At 34.8% G+C, this 24,140-nt stretch overlaps 3 protein-coding genes and 1 non-coding gene across 7 annotated transcripts; 2 read left to right on the forward strand and 2 right to left on the reverse strand.

Annotated features, from left to right (window-relative positions):
- Position 1: 1 nt before the first annotated feature.
- Positions 2 to 73, reverse strand: TRNAD-GUC. Its single transcript has one exon. It is a non-coding gene; the product is annotated as a tRNA-Asp (tRNA).
- Positions 74 to 478: 405 nt separating this feature from the next.
- LOC117930236 (SUPPRESSOR OF GAMMA RESPONSE 1) lies at positions 479 to 6,784 on the forward strand. 3 transcript variants are annotated; one of them, XM_034850782.1, is made up of 6 exons: positions 479 to 614; positions 1,104 to 1,273; positions 1,703 to 1,889; positions 4,656 to 5,152; positions 5,859 to 6,176; positions 6,259 to 6,784. In XM_034850782.1, exons 1-6 carry the CDS (start codon positions 581 to 583, stop codon positions 6,310 to 6,312), a joined length of 1,260 nt encoding a protein of 419 aa, XP_034706673.1. In that variant the 5' UTR covers positions 479 to 580; the 3' UTR covers positions 6,313 to 6,784. The 3 variants fall into 3 exon arrangements, with proteins under 3 accessions (XP_034706673.1, XP_034706675.1, XP_034706674.1); XM_034850784.1 differs by having other exon boundaries at positions 513 to 614; positions 1,141 to 1,273; XM_034850783.1 differs by lacking the exon at positions 479 to 614 and having other exon boundaries at positions 1,060 to 1,273.
- An 846-nt stretch (positions 6,785 to 7,630) lies between these two features.
- On the forward strand, positions 7,631 to 12,305 carry LOC117929466 (CRM-domain containing factor CFM9, mitochondrial). Its single transcript, XM_034849745.1, has 4 exons — positions 7,631 to 7,807; positions 7,990 to 8,272; positions 9,625 to 10,026; positions 10,797 to 12,305. The coding sequence occupies exons 1-4, from the start codon at positions 7,734 to 7,736 to the stop codon at positions 12,081 to 12,083; spliced, it is 2,046 nt and encodes a 681-aa protein (XP_034705636.1). The 5' UTR covers positions 7,631 to 7,733; the 3' UTR covers positions 12,084 to 12,305.
- Positions 12,306 to 14,280: 1,975 nt separating this feature from the next.
- LOC117931405 lies at positions 14,281 to 17,149 on the reverse strand. Of its 2 annotated transcripts, none has more exons than XM_034852391.1 (2): positions 16,763 to 17,149; positions 14,281 to 15,790 (listed from the first exon to the last, which is right to left on the reverse strand). In XM_034852391.1, the coding sequence occupies exons 1-2, from the start codon at positions 16,832 to 16,834 to the stop codon at positions 14,693 to 14,695; spliced, it is 1,170 nt and encodes a 389-aa protein (XP_034708282.1). In that variant the 5' UTR covers positions 16,835 to 17,149; the 3' UTR covers positions 14,281 to 14,692. The 2 variants fall into 2 exon arrangements, with proteins under 2 accessions (XP_034708282.1, XP_034708280.1); XM_034852389.1 differs by having other exon boundaries at positions 14,281 to 15,793.
- Between the last annotated feature and the right edge of the window lie 6,991 nt (positions 17,150 to 24,140).

The raw sequence follows: 24,140 nt of genomic DNA on the forward strand, positions 1-24,140 counted from the left end.
TCGCCGTTGCCGGGGATCGAACCCGGGTCACCCGCGTGACAGGCGGGAATACTCACCACTATACTACAACGACTTGATGTTGGATTATCCTACACTATTCAACAAAACCCTTATTATGTGTGACCTCTCCTCTAAATTGCACCTTTTTCATGCATTCACATCCCGCCTTTTGGTAAATTCCAAATCCAACCAAGTAAAATGTAAAAAGTAAAAAGTAAAAACCATCGATTAAAGCAGAGTGGCAAAATCGTCATTTACTACTCTCCCAAACGTTCGTTTCTTTGGCTTGGCAAGCAAGTCGCCGTCTTTCTCCTAAATTACCAAAACGCCCCTCTGCTCTACTTTCGATGTTTTAAGTGCCCGACAGTCTATCCGAACCTCTAGCTTCGAAGCCAGGCTTGGTCAACGGTGGCCCACTGGTTTGGGCATCGTGGCTCGAATATTGTACGCCCGAACCTCAGTCCCACCTTCCGAGCCTCTTTAACGGTTCCTAAGCTGAGTTTTCCCGCTCTCTCTCTCACTTGGACTAAACTTAGTGTAGTGTAGAAAGCAGCAAGCTCTTCTCCTCATCTCTTGCTCAATGTTCTCCATTTCTTCTCCTCTCATATGGCTAGGTATACCTAGAAACATGTTTTGTATTTTGCTTTTGCTTTTGCTTTTTTACTCCTGCTTTTTGGATTTTTGTTTTTGTTTTTTCTGGATTTGGCAACGAATTCCGTCTGGGTTCTGAGGGAGTCCCACTTCTGATTCTTGGGGGTGCAGGATTAGGACCTGTCCATATGCAGCAGATAAACCCATTTTCTCATTCGATTTGGGTTGGTGTGGGATTTTTACTTGGTTTATTTTGCTCTATGGAATGCTGGGTTAATGTTGTTGTGGGCTTCGTTTGGAAGTTTGCGTTGTTTGTGTGTGATGTTTCAGTGTATAAAAGGAGGTTTTCTTGATCGGATTCTTCTTTTCGAGTGTTACCCTGTTTAGGGAGAAGAAGAAATCGGATTCTTCTTCTCTGGTGTATTTGATTGCATTGTTTGATTTCTTCTGTTGTTTTTATTTGTAACTATTTTTTCTTTATTCTTCTGTGTTTTGGCTAAGGATGCTTTCAGTGTTGAAACTTCAGACTTACAGCATATCATTATGCAGGACTTGGGTCGTTGACAGCAGAGGAATAGCAAGGAAAGTGAAAAATGCTACTCAATCCTTTGCCTCTCAAATCAAAGATTGTGGGGCAAATCGTGAATGCCCAAATTGCCATCATCGTATTGATAATAGTGATGTAAGCTAAGCTGAAATCTTTGACTCTAAATGATAGTTACGTGATTACAATATTTCATTCATATCCAATTAAATTTGCAAGAGAACATTAAATTTTCGTGTAGTATTGTTTAAAGTAACTAAATTGATAGCAAAGTTCGGGACATTAAATACTTGCAGATAATAACATGATTTAGTACTGATAAGGTAATCTAGATTGAATGAACTGTAAGGCAGTGAAACAATTCACTCCAAACTCAACTATCTATCAATGTTGAGTTGCTTTCCTTTTCGGGTTCCCATTGTTATCTCAGTGACATATTAAAATAATGCCATTGGAAGTTCTTCATGAACTTAATTGGGAAATTATGGGTTCTTTTTTTATTTTATTTTATTTTTTATGTAAACAAAATTTTCTTAATATTTTTGTTCTGCAACTCTTATTGTGCAGGTTTCTCATGAATGGCCAGGCCTGCCTGCTGGTGTAAAGTTTGATCCGTCTGATGTACAGCTTTTAGAACATCTAGCAGCAAAATGTGGAGTTGGAAATGCAAAACCACATGTACTTATTGATGAATTCATCCCGACACTTGAGGAGGATAAAGGAATCTGCTACACCCATCCAGAGAATCTTCCTGGTGAGGCAACTTCCAAGCCCCTGATCTTTGTTTGGTTCTTTCCCAGTTTGTGCAGTTCTAAGTATTTCATCACTGGTAACCTAATGTGCAAAAAATTACCAATTGAAATAAATTATCAAAGAATGAAACAACATAAAATTCTTTTAATGCTCCAAAATAGAAAAACCAATAATTTGAACACTCCCTTTCCTAAAACCCCTCCCTTTAGGTGCTATATTCCAGTTGTTGAAGGGTTAAAGCCTTAAAGAATAGCAAGTGAATATCCAAACGATGGCTCCAAAATCCACTCCATTTTTTCTGCTTTAATTTGAGACAAAAAGACTTGTACAAATACAAAAAATGAACAGGATACTACAAAAAGTTAGAGCAAATTTGAGGCTATTATTCTTTCATCTTCTTATGAGAAGATCTGTCCAAAGAAGAAACCACCTGCAAATCTTTTAACTTAAATCAGATTTCAAATGATAGGTCAGCATGCCTTTCCTTACCATCTCAATCACTTTCTCTTTTGGCTTCCTCTTCCCTTAATAATGTATTTGAATTAAATCAAATTAATTAAATCAAATTACTCCTCTGTCCCACATGACCAAAACATTATGGATGACCTTCAATCCTAGGACATGATTGCCTGAGTATCATCTCTTATGTAAGGTTGTAATGAAAAGTTGTCTCCCATGAATACTTCCTCTTAAGGTAATAAGAAAAAGGATATCTTTGGATGTCTTGTAAAAATGGAATGACTCCTCCATGTTTTACACGCATATGATCTCGTAAATTGGAAGTTTGTGCTCTCAATTATAGAAAAGATGAGTTTTGGTCATAGGTGGAGAAAGTGGATTCATTACTACATATCCACTGATTGTCAATTCTATTTAATGGGACTTCCACAATTTATTTTTTTCAAAGTTCTAGAGGGCTGAGACAAAGTGGTCCTCTCTTCCCCTATCTACTTGTGTTAATTATGGGGGCATTCAGTTGCCACATTGCCAAAGTAGAGCAAGGTGGATTTAAAAGGTGTTTTAAGGTAGAGGATGGAGGGCAAGAAAGGATAAATACACTTAGTCTCTGCAAGGATGATGTGGATGAGTTTCAATACCGGAGATGGGTTGTTGTTTGTTTTGAACTTGTATTAAGCTTGAAGATAAACTTACAAAAAAGTGAGATGCTTCGGGTGGACAGATTGGCTTCTCTATTCAGATGCAAGGTTAGGGGCCTTCCTACCTCGTATCTTGGCTTACCTCTAGGAGTATTTCATAATTCCTGTGCTGTGTGGGATTGGGTGAAGGAGGGAATCAGAAAAAGACTGGCCTCCTATGAGAAGCGATATCTGTTTAAAGGAGGGCGGGGTAAAGAGGACCCTATTGAGCCTCCTAATGTACTTCATGTCCCTTTTTTCAGTTCCCAGAAGAGTAGGTATTAGATTGAGAGCAAATTCAAGGAGATTTTTTGTGGTGTAACCATCTAGAAGGAAGGAAAATGCATCTAGTGAGTTGGGGAATTGTTTGTCATGATAAGAATTATGGTGGATTGGGAATCAGGAGGATGAAGGCTTTAAATAAGGTCTTAATAGGCAAATGATTATGGAGGTTTGTCAATGAGTATGATAGCATGTGGAGAAAGTTCATCCATGCCAAATATGAGGAAACGGATGGGAGTTGGATCACCCTGAAGGCCTTTGGTCTGTACAGTGCAGAAGGCACTTTCAAGATTGGGAAATAGATGTGGTGGCTCAAATTTTCAATGTCATACATTTAGTAAGAGTGCAAGGAGTAGGGGCTGGTAGATTACAATGGAAATAAAATAGGAAAGGAAAATTTTATGTTTAGTCCTACTATAGTTCTTTACGTGGTGAGAGTAGAGAATTGTTCACAGCTAAAGAAGTTTGGAGGTCCCATGTTCTGTTGAGAATCTCTTTTTTTTTTTTGCATGGGAAGTAGTGTGGGGGAATATTCTAGCCATTGATATCCTTATGAGAGAAAGGTGGATGATGGTGAAGAAACAACAAATCACATCCTATTCCATTGTGATGGGACAAAAAAAGTTGTGGAATCCTATTTTAGCAATTTTTGTGTTGAATGCCCAAACTTAGTGAATAGCTTTTCCTAGGTTGGAAGGTCAAGGGGATGGAGAAAAGACGGTAGACGATAGCAAGATTTGGCACATAACTCCCTTATGTTTATTTTTATCCATGTGGAAAGAGGATCTTATGTGAGGAAGAGTTGTCAGATCATAGATTGAAGGAAACCATTTTAAAGTCTTTGTTGGAGTGGTTTGGGATGCAATGGGGATGGAGATCTTCACAATGTTGGGGTTTAGCCTTAAATGTGAATAGATAGTCTTTTTTTGTGGGCTTTCTTGTTCATTTGTTTTTTGCCTTTCTTTTTGGTGCCTTCTGTGCACCATTGTGTAAATTGGGTGTTCCTTGGCACCTCGTATTATCCATTTGTCCATAAAGAAAAGAAAACTTGTATTCTGTTATTTCTAGACAACTTAGAATTTATCCGATACCATCATTTGTATAGATGACTCATATTGATTAATGGTAGCTTCAAATTCTTTGTAAAACATAGCCTATCAAAAAAATTCTTTGTAAAACATAATAGTTCCATTAAATTTCCTTAGTCAGTTCATTTAAGTTCTTAAGTTCACGTCTTACTCATATTTACTATCATCATTTCATACTGACATTTGTTCTGGGTTGAACTTGTGTGTGGTTATGGCTTAACAAAACTATTGTTTTGATTACCATTTCTGGATTTGCTTTAGGTGCCAAAAAAGATGGAGGTAGCATCCATTTCTTTCACAGAACTACCAATGCGTATGCTACTGGTCAAAGGAAGCGCCGAAAGATCCACAATCATCATGGTTCAACCGAGGAGCATGTTCGCTGGCACAAGACAGGCAAGACCAAGCCTGTGATTGAAAATGGGGTTCAAAAGGGCTGTAAGAAAATCATGGTTCTTTATAAAAGTTCAAAGAAGGGGTCCAAGCCAGATAAGTCCAATTGGGTGATGCATCAATATCATCTTGGCACTGAAGAAGATGAAAGAGAAGATGAATATGTGGTGTCCAAAGTTTTCTATCAGCCACAGAAACAAACAGAGACTAATGATAATATTCCAGTCATTGAAGAATTGGATACAGTGACATCTCAAACTAGTCCAAGAACCCCCAAAACAACTACTCCAAATCCACCTCGATCAGAGAAATCAGTTTTCTGTGCCAATGCTGGGGATGATAGCACACCCCATGGGTCTGCACAGGTACGTAGCAACTTTTCTTATGCCCTGTCTGAAATCTTAAGGCCCTATTGATGAACTATTGGGAATGATTATCCTTAAATGCTGATAATGGACTGGTGTGGGATGGACACTGTTGTAAGCTGTCCTTTTCATTACTGAAAGTACTCATTTGTGGGCTACACTCTGATTTAGTTGTAGATAGAGAGAGCATTTGGTAAAACTTAATACTTAATGACTTAAAGTAAGTTTATGTAAAATTATGCTAAAGTTATTCAGTTGTTAAGTTGATTTATCAATATGTTTAATAGCTTAAGTTTAAATCATATTAAGTCAATAGGTTAATTTATCAAACACACTCAAAATTGGTCCGATAGGGGTTGTTACGGGTGGGGGATTTAAGATCAACTCTAATGTTGATTCTATTTTTGTTACTGATGCATTCTGCTACTAGAACATAATTTCTAGAATTGGCTGGTGTTACAGGGGGGAAAACATCACTACCATGACCATCTGATATCCTATTTGTTAAATTTTATCATGTTCATGTCAAACAAATACTCATCAAAATATGTCAAACAAATATTTTGCATTTTTCAAATGCAAACAGAAACAAAATAAACCTATTTTAATTTTCAAAAGACATGGAGTAGGAAAGGAGACGATTACATTTTGTTATTGTTTCCTTTGTTTTATCCTGTACTTACTGGATCTTTTTCATGTGAATTAGAAAGCAGAGTTTGTTGGAGAAGCATCTCATCCAAATCCATCTACTGATCAGATTGAGAACAATATGGAGTATCCCCTATGGCTGGCAGGCGAATCACAGGCCATTGAGGATGCAGATCAGAATGGGCTGCACGACTCACTGTTATGCAAGGAGATCTTTTATCCTGGTGCTCCTCACTATGACACAGGATTAAACCATGGTCCTGTCATTGGCTTTTCTCACAACATGAATGGCATACCTGGAGATCATAATGCACCCTGTGGAATTGCTGACCTTGAGAATCTAGAACTAGATACTCCACCAGATTTTCAGCTTGCAGTAAGCTTCACCTCCAACCCTTGTTCTATACAATTAAACTTCACTGATATCACAGTTATAATTCCTCATCTATGTCCTGCAGGATTTGCAATTTGGATCACAAGACAGCATATTTGGTTGGCTAGATCGGTTATGAAGAAGTAGAGAGTGCAGAGAAGCTTCTCAAGATGGGTGATAGAATCCCGATTTTGTACCAGTGGATCTTCTCCTCTTGTTTCAAGTATCTCTTACCATTATTGTTAAAAGAGCTTTCTTGCTTTGGAGGGTCACTGGGACTTCCCTCTTTTTATGGCACTTTGCTTTAGAGCAAGTTTTTGAAGACCTCTACAAGGCTTGCAGCAAGTTTTTGAACCCTACAATGGTTATGAAAACATGAGGCCTTGGAGCTCAAATTGTTTAGGTGTTAAAGGGGTAGTAGGAGCAGGTACCTCTCTCAGTCAGCTTGGGTGTTTATTTGTTTGTTAATTTTAGGCACCATTCAGGATGCAGGTGCTATCTCAAAAGTCAAAAGCTTGTGACACAGGAGTAAAGTATTTACTAAAATGGATGTGAACCCAGAACTGTTATGGCTCCTATAATGAAAGAAATTGCTTTATGCTCTTTATCAATTGCATGATTACAGAGTTAGAGTCTGCATTTCCAGTATATGAATGGCTGCTATATTATTCTCTTTTGTAATTATTGGAAGACATGTCATTGAGGTTGTTAACAGGGAGGAAGCGTTCGTACATTGCATTTGATAGTGATTATAAAAAACGTTTTTAGTATATCTAAAAAGGATAAAAAATTTAAAAAAATTTTCTAAAATCACTGTCAAGCGATTTCTTAGAGTACGTTTGGAAGTGATTTTAGAAAATGTTTATAATATTTTTAATACTTGAATGATAAAAAGTTTTAAGTATTAAAAATATTAAAAACGTTTTTTAGAATCATTATTAAACGGATTTTTAAAATGTGTTTGGTAGTGATTTTAAGAAATATTTTTATTCTTTTTCTAATACATGAAACATAAGAAATTTCTAGTGTTAGAAAAAATAGAAACACGCCACCAAATGCATTCTTGGTCAAAAAAGTGTTTTTGAGAAAAATTTAGATATTTAACAAATTTAAAGAAACACTTTTAAAAATCTGAAAAATCATTTATAATATTCAAAAATCATAAATCATTTATAATGTTTTTATGATGAAATACTTGACAAAGAATCCTCTTCAAGGCACTTTCAAAAAAATATATTTCAATTAATAAGACTTTAAATAAAAACAATTTCAAAAAATTATCTCAAAGAAAGCATGTTTAGTTTTTAGTGGAATTCTGAGAAGTGTAAATGAGGACTGATTGGTGCAGTGCTCGACCCTCGGGTAAATAGCTTAGGTTGTCTTGGTTAAACGACGTCGTAGACCTCTGAACTGAACGAACTGCACATAAATAAGAGGAGGTCAACCCTTGGCCAAACCTCAAGGCTTAAACCCTGAAAAACCCAGCTAGCGGACGGATTGGGTGAGCATGGAAGCAACCACGGATTCTCTACGGTGATTGAGAGACCCTTCGATCTTGCAATGTCTATAGTAAGGAACCTTCAAAGGCAGTCTTTGAAGACCCTCTCCTCTCTCCTCCAATCCCATCCTTACAAGTACTCTCTCACTCTCTCTTCTCAATTTCCATCCGTTTGGTTCCTGAGAAATCGCAGGAAAAAGACAGAAAATTTTCCCTATTATTCACTTCTTTTTCCTTCATTTCTCCGCTACCAAACACAAATTTTGGCTTTCCCCTTTTTGTTTCTCACATGGGCAGTCTGATTTTACTCAATTTCAGGAATGTTGTGTCACGGAGATATGTTCCTTTGAAATGTCTTTCAAGCAATCCGATTCAATCGAGTGCTGGGAGCGAGGACTGCTCTTCATCAATTTCCCCGTGGAATGGATTCAGTGGATGGTCTCGAGCGATGTCCACGGCTGGAGGGAGAAGCATGCGGAGCAAGGTGGAGAGGAGGATGCGTAAAGAGTCTGGAAAAACCCTAAGAGAGGTTCGCCGCGCTCAGAAATTGCGCAAGAAGTTGATGACTGATGAGGAGAGACTCATATACAATCTCAGAAGAGTAAGCTAATCTGCATTTGTACATTTTTTTCCCCTTTAATTCATAGATTTTCCCCATCTTGGAACGTGCATGAACTCGATAGTGCATAGTTTGAATTTGTGGCCCTTGACTCAGAATTTTTGTTAAAGATGTCTCCTTTTTTTGAACCCAGTGTTTGCAATATGAAATGCTAATATGGATACACTGAGTTGAATTTTTACTGATTTATATATTATTGGTGTTTGCTTTGGGAGGGGGCATTTTCATGTTTACCAAGTCAAAGTTTTGACGGCATGCATGATGTATAGATGCTTGACGGTAGAAGAATAGCTAGTTCGGATGCTCTTGAAAATCAATATTGAAATCCCCCATTGCCAGTTATGTTATAGTGTATCCGGTGCTTAATTTTGTTTCTATTGCCATATTTACAAGAGCAATATCAAACAGGAAAATGGGAAAAAAGAAGTACATACAGATTTCTAGTGGTTCCCTCTTAATGTGAGCTTCCACTTTACCATTGCAGATTTTCCAATATAATAAAAGAAAATTTTCAGGGTGGTCTCACACCTCCCAATGATGGCCTTGCCTCTGTTTTTCACACAAGAAACAACTGCCTTAATAACCCTATGTATAATGTGAAAATTAAAATAGACTAATATGTGTAGGATAGCTAAAATACCCCTTAAAGAAATTGCCCATACTGTATAAGTAGATTCCACACAACTCAACATAGCCCATAAATAACTTGGTGAACATCACACAATGATGGGAACCCGTTGAGGGTGTGGGTTGGGCTGCTCCTCCATCCTTGGCTTCCAGCTAGGGTGTGGGGGGTGTTTTCTTCCTTGTAATCTTTTAGCCACTGCTTTGGTGGTTTTTTAATACAAGTTTCCTTTACTTATCAAAAAATAAATGATGGGCTATGCTGATTAACTGCAGATCAATTCCAGTTCCAATGCCTTGGTCGATGCTTGAGAAAGTAGAACATTGATGATTTGGTGGTTTGCTTTTTTATGTGAGAAATTATAAGCTAGGAATCCTCTATTCTTTCTGAGGAAATGATTATTTATGTTTATTACTTGGGCCCTCTTGTTTCTGGTTGAATTTCATTTCATGTTTATAACTTTGTAGTTAATTTGATTCTTCTCTTTCTCTAAATAAATATATTGTTGTGGTTCCTTTTAATGGTTTGGTTTAGATGCAAAATTCATCCATATCTTCTTCTTTACTTTTTGATACAGCAAGATTCATCCACAATCACATTTACAACTGTTAGTTAAGGATGGCTCCCAAATTATGACTAATTGTAAAGCAATGTTCGGGTATTTGTTCCTGGTTTCCAATTTATAACACCAATTTCTTTACTTTTGCAGGCCAAGAAGAAAGTGGCATTACTGCTGCAGAAGCTCAAGAAATATGAGCTACCAGAGCTTCCTGCCCCTCGACATGATCCTGAGTTATTAACTGCTGAGCAGCTTCAGGCATATAAGAAGATTGGCTTCAGAAATAAAAATTATGTTCCTGTTGGTGTTCGTGGAGTATTTGGAGGAGTGGTCCAAAATATGCATCTTCACTGGAAGTTCCATGAGACTGTTCAAGTTTGCTGTGATAACTTCCCAAAGGAAAAAATCAAGGAGATGGCAACCATGCTTGCAAGATTGAGTGGAGGTATCGTGATAAATGTACATGATGTGAAAACAATTATCATGTTCCGTGGCAGAAACTATCGCCAGCCAAAGAATCTGATACCTATCAACACCCTCACAAAGAGGAAGGCGAGTACACACAATCTTGCTCCTTAGCGTATTTGTTTATTTTTCTCTTTTTAGGATGAACCTGGCAAAACATTTAAAGACAACAATTTAATTTTTTTCATACAAAACATTGAAAAACAAAACATTGTTCTGGAGAAGTTAAGGAACAAAGCTGACAGACGATGAGGCAGTTTGTTGCAAGATTTTTCTGTTCCCTCCTGGCACCTGATTTTTGTTCCTGTGTTTCACAGTTCTGAGCAGCACAGGACAATGGTATATTTTTATTGTAGCTGCTACTAAAAAGGCTAAAGAAGCAGTCCAACCTGGACATGAACATGTCTTACTGTTTTCCCCAAGTTTCCTAAGGTTTTAATGCTCATATTTTCACAAAACCCATGCTGAATAAAACTCAATGCTCAAGAAAAGCAAATGAGAAAGACCAATCCCAATTGAACCCCACAGGGTGTAAGCAACACTACCAAAAAACACGGAAATCTAAGTCCATGTCTTACACTTTTCGAGTCTGGGAGAGTGTCTGTATTGAAATTATGTACCCTTTGGCCAAACACTGGCAAATTCATTGCATGGCATGCAGAGAATGGACTGCCATCTCTTGTATAGCTATTGCATGCACAAAGTGCTTTTTTCATTCAATCAGTTTTGATGCTCTAGTTCACGAGATTAGAAACCCATATTTTGCTGATAAAATCAATTATAGTGTTCAAATTAATTATATACTCTGTGAGCTCTGGTTTTGATTGATGATAAACATGATTCTGTTTAATATGCAGGCATTATTCAAAGCCAGATTTGAACAAGCACTTGATTCTCAGAAACTAAACATAAAGAAAATAGAACAACAGCTGCGGCGAATGGGTGTAAACCCTGAGGATCCAGTTGCCATGGCCAGCATCCAGAGAGTAGCATCCACATTCTTCAATGCAATTGACAAGCAGGAAGGAAGTCCTTATGTTTTCCAGGGGGACAAACTATTTGGAGCAGCACCTACTGAAGACTTAAAACTGTCAGAAGAGCCTCCTGTTGATAGCGACCAAGAGGAACTTGACCAATTCATAGCTGAGATAGAGGATGCAGCAGATAAGGAATGGGCAGTGGAAGAAGCTGCCGAGAAAGAAGAGCTCAGCAAAATGAGGTATTGGAACAGAGAAGAATTTGCTGGGAGGTTTAGAAGATTTGATAACCCTAAAAATGAAGACTTTGATAGTGATGTTAGAGGGGCTAGGGGTTGGAACCATACGCGTGGCAGACAAAGGACAACTGATACTGATGATGAAGGCAGTGATGTTTCTGAGGGTGATGAAGAATGGGATTCCAATGATGTGAGAGATCTGAGAACTCCTGAGAGTGATGGTGATGATTCTGATGAAGTTCATAATGAGTTCACGGCACCTAGAATGCAAAGTGGGAAGCTGGATTTTGGCAGAGCCAAAACTAATAATAGTAAGGATTTCAAGAGAAATGCTGAAGAATTTAGGAGAAAGGTAGATGCAGAAGACTCAGGGTCAGAAGATATGTTAGATGATTTGGAAAATGCTATGTGGGAGTCAGATGCCGAGGAAGAACATGACTCGAGGACATCAAGAATGACAAGTAATGATTACAGGAGCAGCAGTGATGATGATGAGCATCTTCATCGCATAAAAAGAGATAGTAAGAATGCAAGGAATCTGGTGAATGATCATGAGAATGATGCTGATTATTCTGAATCTGATGAAGGTCAGGATGAATTCAGGGAATCTAGAATAGCAAAACAGAAGCATGGTCAGATTAGCGGAGCCAATAATAATCAAGGCTTCATGAGAAATGCTGAAGCTAACTTTAGCAGAAATATGATTGAAGAAGATTCTGAGTCAGAAAATATGTTAAGTGATTCAAAAGTAGGAACGTGGGAATCAGATGATGAGGGATACTCAAAGGTACCCAAAGCAATAAGCAATGATTATCAGAGCGGTGATGAAGAAGAGGATTATCACATAACAAAAAATGAGACGAGCAAGGAGAAAGATAAAAGAATGAAGACACCAAAACAGGTGGATGAGACTTGGGATAGTGATTAGCTTGGTAATGGTTGAGCACATCGTGTCAAAGGTTAATTTATAGAACCCATTTTTATTCTCCACAAAAAAGGTCTATCTAATTTAAGGGGATTGCATGATTATGTTAATTCATTAAGTGAGATTATTCCTCTACAGTTTGAATATTCTGTCAACCGGGAGCCTGACATCCCTTATAAATGAATCAATTCATTGCATTTTATAAATTTATATGGCATTTTGAAATGAGAGTGTATTTCATTGCATGGATGGATCATGGAACATTTCCTTGATAGTTGCTAGTTTGAAAAGGCAGCAAAATGAAGCTTCCTTTTGTAGACATGTAACATCAACCTTGGAAGGGGGAGTTATGAAGTGAGACTTCCTTCCCTTAACTTGAAGTTTTTGTACTATCTTATTTCTTTTAATGAACCCATTTTCCATAATGGCTTAATTGATAGATGGCTCCAACTGCTGACTTTATCTGAACTTGTAGTAATCAGAACAGAAGCCCATCTTCTGGGCAGCCGACTTTTACATATTGGACCATGTCCTTTTTTTAATGGGATTATTTGCCAAAATGTGATCAAATCAGGTGGTCCGCAACGCCTAATTACTTGACTTCAGAGACGTGGTGGACGGGTCTTTTCTTTTGTCACTATCAGAAACAGTGTTGCATTTCAATAAATTAAGGTCCATATGCCATATAGATGAATAAATTATAAGGTCGAATTCTAAATTGTGACTTTTATAAACGGCTGACCTACTAACATCACCATGTCAATATGTGGACATGGGCGGTGGAGGACAAGGCAATCCATCCCACCTCCACCACCACCACTACCTTCTTGCAATCTAGTGAAGTCTGAGACAGACCCCCTAAATAAATAAAAATCAGAAGTTGGTGGGAAATTCTGGGAAACTAAAAAAGAGAAGAAACACCCACACTACAAATAAATGGTTCTCATCAAATGCAAACAAACATGCCCTACGTGTTCCAATCACCTAAAGAATTGCATTTATGACATGATCATAAGGTCAGACAGGTGGTCTAGTGGAAGAAAATTAATATTGCAATTCCACTAAGGATAGGCCTACCCCTGTTGATTTTCTCACAGATGATGTTATTTGTTGCATGCATATGAATGGGTGGATTTACATATTCAAGGAAAAGCCAAAGTGGCAGATTGTGATATGTGGAGACTTTCTAGGGGAAACCTTTCAGTTGAGTTCTGTGATCTGATCAGAAAGAAGGCTGAAAAGGGCAAAGATAAGTGACTTCCAACTGAAAACGAACCTCTCAAAACCTATGAAATGCCGATTTTTAACCCGAACTTTTGCCTTACTGGGGATTTCTTCTTAATTTCACCCATCTCCCATCACTCCTTAGTATTTGGCTAAATATGTTCCATCCTCATTGATTTCAAATTTTATTAATACTTTCCTTATTTTAAGTAAAAGAAAATACAAGTTAAAATTATAAAAAAAAAAGTATTTGATAAAATTTCAGAGTAATGGAAACTTGAAAGGTGATGATTTATTACAAAAGAGCAATACATTCACAGGAGCAATCCATCCATAAACCACTATAGTGAGCAGACAAGCAAGAACATAAGAACGACTGTTGAGAGGAGTCTTAGTGGGGAATCTGTTTTTGGATTAGAAATTCTTTGTGTGATGTTTTGGTGGGTGGTGGGAACCCCCAATTAGTTCTCAGACATCAAAGTTGCCACGCGAAGCAGTGCGTAATTTGTACACAAAAGAAGGCAAGGACTTGCAAAATTCCAAGTCCTTTATTAAAAAAGGGGGACACATGCCCTTTCACAACCAATTGGACAGCTAGGACTTTGTTTTCTGCGTAATTCAGACTCACAAGAAAGCCCCAACAAGAGAGTCAGCACATATGCATATCTAAACCCTGTTCTGAGCAAGTGAATCTATCAGTTGAACATGGAAAATATGACTCAGGCGTATTCAACACTCAAAATTCCATGGAAAGCAAAAAAATGTTGGCTTTTCAAAGGAAGAAAGGTAGGCTTGCTTTTGGATAACATGTGGGAGACTGGAAAAAATTGTGCCCAAAATGGACGCATGACATGAGTTAAGGGCAAAAGGAATGATGAATGGCAACATCCCAATAGCTTTATGATCTGCAATGGCATGGGAAAAGAATATAAATCAGCAGTATGGTGGGCAACAAAGTTGTAAGAATTTATGAATGAATAGTCTAAAAGAAAACAAAATTCCCAGCAGAGAAAAGTCAGGGAAATGTCATTTTACTCTTGTTCAATTTGGGGTTTATGCCATACCTACAAGGAAGTGGTATGGAAGTTCTGTAGAGCAATAAAGTAACTATCCTCACCGTCACAAGCTCACTTACAAATGAATATGCCTCTATCTAGGAGGAAACCCAAAAAACAGAAGAGAAAATGTACATGGTTTTCCCTAGAAATCCAAGATCCTATCAAGTTCTACTTAGCATCTATCTAAAAATGACCTAAATTTTCTTGGACATAAGGTATACTCTGTATCAATGCCACAACATAGCCACCAAGTATCCGATAAAACCTGTTTGGGTCCAGCATACTGTCTGCATGTTCAACCATTAAATGGCATCTCTTTTCTGAAGAAACTCAGCCACTTTCTCTTTTGCAGTTACCAGGCAAAAGAAACCCGTACTTCTCAGCATTATTCAACAGATATGCAGGAAGATGAACTGCAGAAAAAGAATGAGGGATGGGTCCCAACTTCCCTATGATATCCTTGAATGTGTGCTCCTCGGGAAGCATGTCAAATAGGTCAGACCCTTTGCAGATCACATCCTGAACTCTTTTGGGGTTCATGTAATGAGAGAACCTCACTCTATCGCAGTGGCTGTAAGCTTTCATCTTAAATATGAACTCACTGATGTGGCGGAAACAAAAGCTACAATGCCACCCCGCATCTGACAAGACGTAGTCAGTCTGACGATAGTGTGCATATCTAGTCTTGCCGATCTGGTACCTGTGGACCGAAGCTCTCCAGCTCTTGTTATCTAGAAAAAACTCAAAGGAGTACAAGTAGTTCCTCAGTCGAAGATGAAGGATTGGAGGGATGTCATCACACCACCTCAAGAGATTAATTGTGTGGCTACTAGGGATTTCGTCAACATCAGACATTATCAACAAGTCATCATCATCTATACCCGCTATTTTGAGGAGCTGATCCAGAGCAACTCTCTGATATGCCTCTTCAACAAATGGATTTTCGCCTTTTTTAAACCTCCCCCCGATTGTTCCATAAGTTAGTCGAGGCTCAATAAATTTGAATTTGTCCCTATTTTTTGAGAAAAGCAATGGCTTGGGCAAGCCAGTAAATGTTGAGTTTGACTCAAGGAGAACAACTTGTGTCACATAAGGATACAATTCCTTCCATCGAATTGTAAGGATGTCTACTTCATTACTAAATAAAACTGCATCAAACACCCGTCTAGGGGATTCACGAATTCCCCACCCATGAAGTCTGCAAAGATTCGCCATTGGCACATCCTCATGATAGTAGTGCGGGATTTCGATAAATGGCTTTGGAGGAGATTCCCATAATGGCCGTAAGAAGTAGGAGATTTTCTGCCCATGCAAATAAACACCAAAGAAGAATGTCGGGACTATCACAATCAAAAGAATATAGGTCTTCAAATCCAGCCCACGCAGAATGCATCGAAGTCTCGTCATGCTCAATGCTCCATGGGATGCCTGCTGGAGTTCAAAATAAAAACCTTTCTAAGATATTCATATATTGGGAATCCAATCTAAATTTCAAAATAAGCAATGGAATTTAATAGAATAAAAGCTCAAACCTAACTTGTCCCGCATATTCTATCACATTATCAGATAATCTACATTCAAACACATATCATTAAGGAAATCATCAAACAAAGAAAGTAAGATGCCTAATGCCAATCACCTAAATTCACTGGTTCACCTTTTTGCAAGATTTAAGACCAAAACAAAATCGAAAATGCTTTGAAAAGGGTACATATGCACATTATTAAATTCAAAATTACAAACTTATAATTCAAGGGCTACAACCATAGATTTCTACATTCCCTTGTAGTACATTTTCACTTTGAAATTTGAATAAAAGAGGCAAGTCCCCAGAGAAGAAAAGGAATTTATTGCTTCAAACCATTCAGAAACGGATTTAAACAGAGGAGAAACCTATCAATTGACAAAATCTATGGGCGTAATAACAATTTGTATATGTGCCTAGAAACAATTATTGGAGCAAGAAAGATTAAACCATTTCTACTCAATCCAAATCAAAATCGAAAAAATAAAATAAAAGGAAAAATGGAAATTCAAAGAGAACAGAGTGACAAACACATTGTCACACAGAAAACCAGCTTTTAGAAAGGAAAATTATTAAAAGAAATAAAAAAAACCTTACGAATTCGTTGCCGTAATAATTTACCCAGGAAATTGTAAACGGCAAGAACAAATCAACCCTAGTAAATGACTCAAGATTCTAGGGTTTAGAATGACTATAACAAAAATCTACAATTTTATATCTGGAAACAGACGATTGGTAAATGAAAAAATAGTTCTATTTTAAACCAATTCAAAATAAAGCTAAATGAAGACCACCCATAACCCAAGACTAAAAAAAAAAAACCACAAATTCAAATTTCCAAAAATTCAAGAACTAAAATAAAAATCAGACAATACCTGACCACAAACGTCTTCACATATATCATCAGTTTTTTTGGAACTGTAGTACCCATCAGCCATCGCTGCCATCCCGACCACCAACTATTTTTGGGGTTTCGGTTATTAAGACAAAAGAACCAGACTCTAAACAGGGAGGAAAATGCAGATTTTATCTCTGTTTCAACTGGGTAACAGAGTGTTCACTTCAGATCGTTAAAACCCAGATCAAACCCTCGAATCAGAGGCGAAATCACAGTGAAAATCTCGCCGGAAAACGCCCCGGAAAGTGACGATCTTCGAGGGTTGTCTCCCAGTTCCCTGAGTCCCCAAACGTCAATTATAGCCGTTTGGTGGTTTTCCGCTGCTTCTAACAGATAGAAAACCTCTCCCTCTTACAAATAGAAATCCCAAAAAAAACGGAAGAGAGAGAAATGTTGATATAGCCCCCAAAAATATGCCCATCTGCCACCTGGGCCCCTGCCCCCTGTACGGAGGTACAGAATTTCTCCATTTTTAACATCACTTCCGTAAATTATTTTCATCAATCCACTCAATTCCAATACTCAAACCGTCAATTCTTTATTCTAATCCCCTCCATCAACCCATCTGATCCTGATTATCTCCACACATTCATGATCAGACGGCTGTCAGAAGCAGATCATGGAAACTACCATGAGGAAGCATGTTTTGGACAACTACTCTTTGATTTCTCACAGGGAGCCGTTTTCTTTTGTTTAGTGTCCTGCGTTAGATTTGGTGTGCCTTTTTACCAACTTGCCCTTGGATACTTTATTTTTGAGAGTGAGATCCATGGGTATCATAGTCACCCCCTTGATGTGTATACTCAAGATTATATGTTTAAACTACTAGACTTCCATTATATAAATCATTCATTGAGATATTGCTCTATTAAAGAATAGTGTTGAGCCCCAAAACCTCCTTTTTTTTATTAAGTAGGGTTTAACGAGATAATTCCGACAAAAATACATTGTTAATTTACTTAATATTGACATTTTAGGATCCAGTAAGAACGAAAACTAAATAATTAATCAGTGGTTTATCACCGTGTTATTAAATAATTACTTTTTTCAATATGTCACTTGTTTATAGAACCTGAAATAAAAATTTCAATGTTGAAAATGACATTTTAATAAAAAATTTCAACATTTATTTCCCATAAGCATGGCTCATAATCATAGTGTTCACAATATATACTAAATGATTTTGTGTTTTGCTATCATTTTCTAGGGTTTCTTCCAACATTGTTTACTTTGAGAATTAATTTTTTGAAGGTAGAGTTTTTTTTTTTTTTTTACTGTTAAAAATAATATGTTGATATCCAGCAATACTACTAAATTAAACTCATTGATAATAAAATTACTTTAGTTATCTTAATTGATGTTAACATATTACTTTTATTAAATAGAAAAAGTTAAATATTTTAGTTTTTTATTTAACCAAAAAAACAAAGACTGCCTTAATTGCCAAAATCGACTAATACTTATCTAAAATTCATGTTAAATAATATTTCATTTTTTTTCCAAATGTACCCACCAAATAAAAGTGTCATCTTCCCAAAATTGTCACATTAATGATCAAAAAAAGCAAATTTATACAATTGTACAATATTATTATTTTTATCTTTTGTGTGTACCATTATGAAGGTGCCATCCTCTAAAATATTACCTTATTTGAATCTACAATTACCCATATGAATTTCAAATATCTTTCATTGACAAAGGGGTCTCCATCTTGTATGATGAAATAATAAATATGTCCATCTCAAAATTAAATTATTTCTCTAGGGCATTTCATTGAAGGGAGGCATTATTCTAGGGCACAAAAGTGGAAAATATTCTAGACCCACTCTCGCATGGCTAAGCCCATGTGTCCTTATTAAATATGCCCCTTTCCATTATTTTATATAAAGTAGTGAAGTACCCTGATAGGTGAGTCCACATGTGACATTGCCTTATGATATAGCCCTAAAATTAACACTACCCTTTTGCCCAATTGTGTGTATCAGACATTTGTTTACTTCCTTGTATTGTATTGGGTTTTGTTAATCTTAACCAATGGTGTGATGGGTTGTTGTTGAATCCTGGCCGCTTGATCTCACTACTTGGCTTTGAAACTAATTGAAGGGCCCACAATAGATAATCTAAATTTAAAATAAGGTTGCATAGAGGTATCGTTAGTCATGTGCAGCTACTGTATATGCACTCAGACCAAATGTAGGACCCAAGTGACTCCAACGAGGATCATTTAAATTCATCCATGATTTTGTTGAAAATAAGACATGGGTTTTTTTTTTAAGGTGAGGAATGAGCAAATAAATTAGAAAATAATGAAGAATGATGGGAGATGAGCTGCCCATCCACCATTTTCGTTAGTCACCAAAATGATGAAAAGGAAGGAAAGAACAAAGAGAATCAAACAAAACAAGAGGGAGATGGGTAAACAAATTGGGAGCTGCAAAAATTGATATAGAAATTGGGGGAGACGTGGGTAGTGGGAATTACAGGCAACTTTATGATGGGCAAGAAAGAAGTAAGAGGCTTCGAGGCAACTTCCTAAGAAAGCCAAGGCGGTGTGGAATGGGGACCAAGGCTGAGGGAGAAAGAGAGAGAGAGAGAGAGAGAGAGAGAGAGAGAGAGAGAGGGAGGGAGGGCATATTCTCTTGATTCATTTCCAAATAATTGCATTTCATTTGGCAACCTTTGCATGATTCGGATGGTTTCCCCCCCTCCCCCACTCTCTCTTCTTGTCCTTTCTCCAATGTCCCATCTTTCACGGCCAAAAGGTTTTTCACTTTTTATTTTTTCCTTTTTCACTTAACATTATTGATTCGAAAGAAAATAGTAAAAAATTTTAATTAATTATTTCAAATCATTTCTACTTCTAAGGGTACGTGGGTTGCACGGAGTCATCAAATTAAAAGTCAACCTAAATTCTAATTATTTTCATTTTCATTTTTATTCTACATCATTTTCATAATTCCTTAATCAATTACAAATAATAACGCAAATCTTATAAAAACATTTTTTTTTATAATCGAGTAACCTTTCATTGTCAAACCTTAGGACTTTTCATGGTGACCCAAATCTCATAGTGTCGATCGTTTTGCAACAATCAGCATCGGATTCATTTAAGGTATCATCAATGACAGAATTCAAACTCAAAACTATGTGTCACCACTTACTTAGACCATACTTTCTAGTATTTGTCTTGACCAATTAAACTACCTTGAAATGTTGAAGTAAATATAAAATTAAAATAAACACAATTTTTTATTTTTTATTTTTATATATTAAATACAATAAAAGTGAAGACAATATGGACCTACCATTATTAAAAATATAAAATATTAAAGCTAATGTATCTTAACTTGAAATTATTTTATAATATTTAAAAATTTAATATATGAGATCTATAAATATAACTATACGATACAAAATATTTATTAAATGATGACATTTAAAATTATTAAAAAAATAAATCATTTTTTCTCTTGTTAAAAAAAAGAAGAAAATATTTGAAAAATCAATTGGGTGGCCTATTGATTAATTAAACCAATAGTGGGAACATAACAAAATATTAGGCACATGGAAATATATCAAAATATTTTATAAATATCATAAAACCTTCAAATAGGTATAATTAATGTAATCATATATTTATAATTTTTGCATTTTTTATTCATTTTTCATTTTTTTAATTAAATGCAATCAAATTGATAATCATATGAGCACATTATTATTAAAATTATTAAATATTTCAATCTAACTTCATTTTCCTTTGAAATTTTGATTTAATATTATTATAAATGTGCTTTAAATTGAATAAATAATTAACTCTTCTAAAATTTATATGTGTTGCATTCATTAAAACATAAATTCCACTTTAGTATAGAAAAAAGCAATATATATATATATGACATTTTTGTATTGAATAACTTGTATATCTGGCTTTTAAATAAATCTAGCAATCTTGCTCAATAAGTTTATCTAAGGTTATTGTAATTATTCTCTAATCAAGTAATATGTTCAATCTGACTTGAACGATATCATAATCAAAGAAATCAAGTTGCATCTAGCATATTGAGTTCAGAGCAACGATGTCTTATCTTTTTAGTCTGATCCTTGATTTACTTTATAGAATTCATATTTTATCATAATTTATGAAAAGAAATAATGGTCTTCTTGTGAAAAAAGCAAGTCGACTTGGACATTGGGGCAACTCTGTAGATATTTATTAAAGCTTAGAGCAGATGAAAAATGATATATTTTTGTCCTTTACCTGAATGTTTAAGGTTTGTCGAACTTCGTTATATATGATTACTACATGCGACAATTTCTAACGTCATTGTATTACTAATTAGTTATAATGATATTTTCCTATAATGGACAAAGATCGATCTAGAGTATAAGCGTAGAAGTAATATGTGAAGGTTTATTCTAGAACTCGAGTTGAAAAATAAAGTTACTACGAAGAAGTTGAATATAGAAGTTTGATGATTATTTGAATCGAGTCAAATCTTTACACTCTTTCACAAACCAAAGAGACCGATTAGTGAAAGTATAGAATGAGCACATGGAAATGTATTAAAATATTTCATAAATAATATAAGATCTTTCAAGAAGAATAATAAATGTAATCATAGATTTATATAGTTATAATAATTTAAAAGTTTTTCGCATTTTTTTTGCTTCATATTTCATATTTTTTAATTAATTACAATAAAATGGAAGATAATATGAACCTATTATTGATAAAATTATTAAATATTTCAATTCAACTTTATTTTTTATTTGAAATTTGAAATTTTTATTCAATATCATTACAAACATACTTTTAAGTGGAATGAATAACAAAACTTATATGCATTGCATAAATTAAGTACAAATAACTATGGGTATTAATAAAATATTTTATAAATAATATAAAATCTTCAAAGAACTGTAAAATTAACATAATAATAATATCACATTTTATATTTTTTAAATTTATAAATTGACTGCAATAAATTTGAGGATAATATCAACCTACTATTATTAAAATTATGAAATATTAAATGTTAAATCAAATGTGTCTTGGAATTCTTTTCCTACATTTTAAAAAGCATAATATATAACACCTATAAATATAAATGTTCAACCTTTTCCTAATTTTATTATATATCATAAATACATATGACAGATTCTAAGGGGGTGTTTATTTATTAATTGAATAAAAAAAATCAAAATATTTGACTTATTGTATTAAGTTAAAAGTAATCTATTAATATCAATTAAGATAAATAAAGTGAATTTCTTATCAATAGGTTCAATTTAGTTATTTTGATTTTTTCTATTCAGTCAAAAAAATAAACATCGCCTAATTATATCATATTTCAATATCTCAATTTTGAATATCGAAAAAACTATCCAAACCTTTTTTTTACTTGTTTACATGTTTTTATTTTTTTATTTTAAAAAAAATAAAATTAAAAGGATCAAACATGTTTAATATTTATAAAATTTAAAAGCATAGTTAAGAAAATATTAATATTTCCACATTTAAAAATAATAAAGACACAAGTATATCCATTCGCACACCTTGGAAAAAGATCCCATATTCAACCTTCTAAAAGTAAGGTCTGGCGGCTAAATTTGTGAAGTTTAGGTCTCACTCAATTGAGAATAATGAAACCCAGAGAGGATTAGATTAGGGCTTGCTTTGAAAATTCACCACAAACAACAAATGTGAAAGCAAATCCACCAACATCAACCCCCAACATCCACAAAAGTGACTTTCAAGGTTTTTCCCATTGATAATCATAGGTTTGAAAGATCTTCTAGAAGAAAAATATCTGTATTTTGAAAAGTCGTAAGAAATGGAAAGATCGGAAGAAGGTTAAGGCAATTTGAATATGAAAGTGAAAGAATATTTTATATATATAACTTGAGAAATAACTAGGGACTTCCACGTCCTCAACTTTTGGCCTTTCTCACAAATCCCATAATCAAATAGTAATTTGGTTTAAGGTTCCACTAATTAGTAATTAATGGTGATTGTTGAAGTATGTATGTGGCCTTAAATTTGAGATTTTATTCTAGAGATATTTTAATTTAATAATAAGGTACAAAATAAAAGATTTTTTTATGACCCCGCCACTAACATTAAGACTTCTATTGGATTGAGTTTTGGGTGAAAGTAGTCTTATTAAAACTTATGTTCAAAATGATCTTTTTATGGCAATGTAGGAACCATATCATTATTTATTTATTTATTTATTTTTTTGAACTTTAAGTTGAAACCTCGATAACTAAGGTTTTAGTTAAACAATGAAGTCTCAATTGTTAATCGTGATTTCATTTTTTAATTGAAACCTCAATTGACAAATTATAACTTTATTTTTGAACTAAAACCTCAATTGTCAATTAAAATTTCATTTTTTATGAGAAAATATGTAGCATTCATATGACCGGAAAGAGATCATATTGAATATAAGTTTTAAAACAAGCCTAAAAAATATATTTTTGTGGTCAACTTGGTCATTTTGACCCAAAATTCTTATCATAAAAGTGCGTGTAGAGTCATAATAACCAAATTGCTTTTAAGTATATATATATATATATATATATATATATATATATATATATATGTATATGGACTTGATATGACTATGAATTTTGTGCAACTATTACCATGACTTGGGCTGTTGTCAAAAATGTAGCCTAATTGAAGTATGAATTAGTGAAAAACTGGGCCGAAAATAGTCGATTTGGAGAATAATTTGAGAGTTGGGCCTGACCCAATTTGTATTGTTTTATAAATTGGGCCCATGTTCCCGACAAGGGGCCAATTCTCAAGCTTAATTCTAATAGTTAAATGGGCTTTCCTATTTTCTTGTTCCCAACACACCCCATCTTTTCCACCCACCTCAATTCCATTTTTTGCCATTCTCATTCTCATTTTCATTTTCATTCCACATTTCATTTGCATGTTGCTTTCATCCCATCTTCATTTGAATTTATTATTATTTTATCACTTAAATGGAAATGGATATAAAGAAAAAAATAAAAAATAAAAAAGATTAAAAAAATAAAATTAAAATGATATGAATAACCAATTATCAAAATTGATATGTTATTAATTTATTTATATTTATTCCTTTTAATAAAATATTTATTTAATATAAATAATTAAAATATTGAAGGGCATTTATGTCTATCTTTAGAAAAATTAGATTTACAATTTTGAGATATTTCACCATTTTTAATTAATTAATTCGTTATAGTATATATATAAAAAAAGGGTAAATTTATTATTTATTATTAAATAATTAATTAAAATAATAATAATAATAAAGGACAAAGAGATAACCATTATCCCAAAACCTCTTCTTCAGCTC

The sequence above is a fragment of the Vitis riparia genome, chromosome 14, assembly GCF_004353265.1.
Source record: "Vitis riparia cultivar Riparia Gloire de Montpellier isolate 1030 chromosome 14, EGFV_Vit.rip_1.0, whole genome shotgun sequence".
Classification (NCBI taxonomy): Eukaryota; Viridiplantae; Streptophyta; class Magnoliopsida; order Vitales; family Vitaceae; genus Vitis; species Vitis riparia.

Excerpts from the sequence above, each read along its gene's own strand:
- LOC117930236 (XM_034850782.1), top strand. The coding sequence starts at position 581 with ATGTTCTCCATTTCTTCTCCTCTCATATGGCTAG. Across the intron at positions 615-1,103 it reads TTCTCCTCTCATATGGCTAG|TGTTGAAACTTCAGACTTAC; the intron begins GTATACCTAGAA and ends GGATGCTTTCAG. Across the intron at positions 1,274-1,702 it reads ATCGTATTGATAATAGTGAT|GTTTCTCATGAATGGCCAGG; the intron begins GTAAGCTAAGCT and ends CTTATTGTGCAG.
- LOC117931405 (XM_034852389.1), bottom strand. The coding sequence starts at position 16,834 with ATGGCAGCGATGGCTGATGGGTACTACAGTTCCAAAAAAACTGATGAT. Across the intron at positions 15,794-16,762 it reads GTGAAGACGTTTGTGGTCAG|CAGGCATCCCATGGAGCATT; the intron begins GTATTGTCTGAT and ends TTTGAACTCCAG.
- LOC117929466 (XM_034849745.1), top strand. The coding sequence starts at position 7,734 with ATGTCTATAGTAAGGAACCTTCAAAGGCAGTCTTTGAAGACCCTCTCC. Across the intron at positions 7,808-7,989 it reads CTCCAATCCCATCCTTACAA|GAATGTTGTGTCACGGAGAT; the intron begins GTACTCTCTCAC and ends ACTCAATTTCAG. Across the intron at positions 10,027-10,796 it reads ACACCCTCACAAAGAGGAAG|GCATTATTCAAAGCCAGATT; the intron begins GCGAGTACACAC and ends TTTAATATGCAG.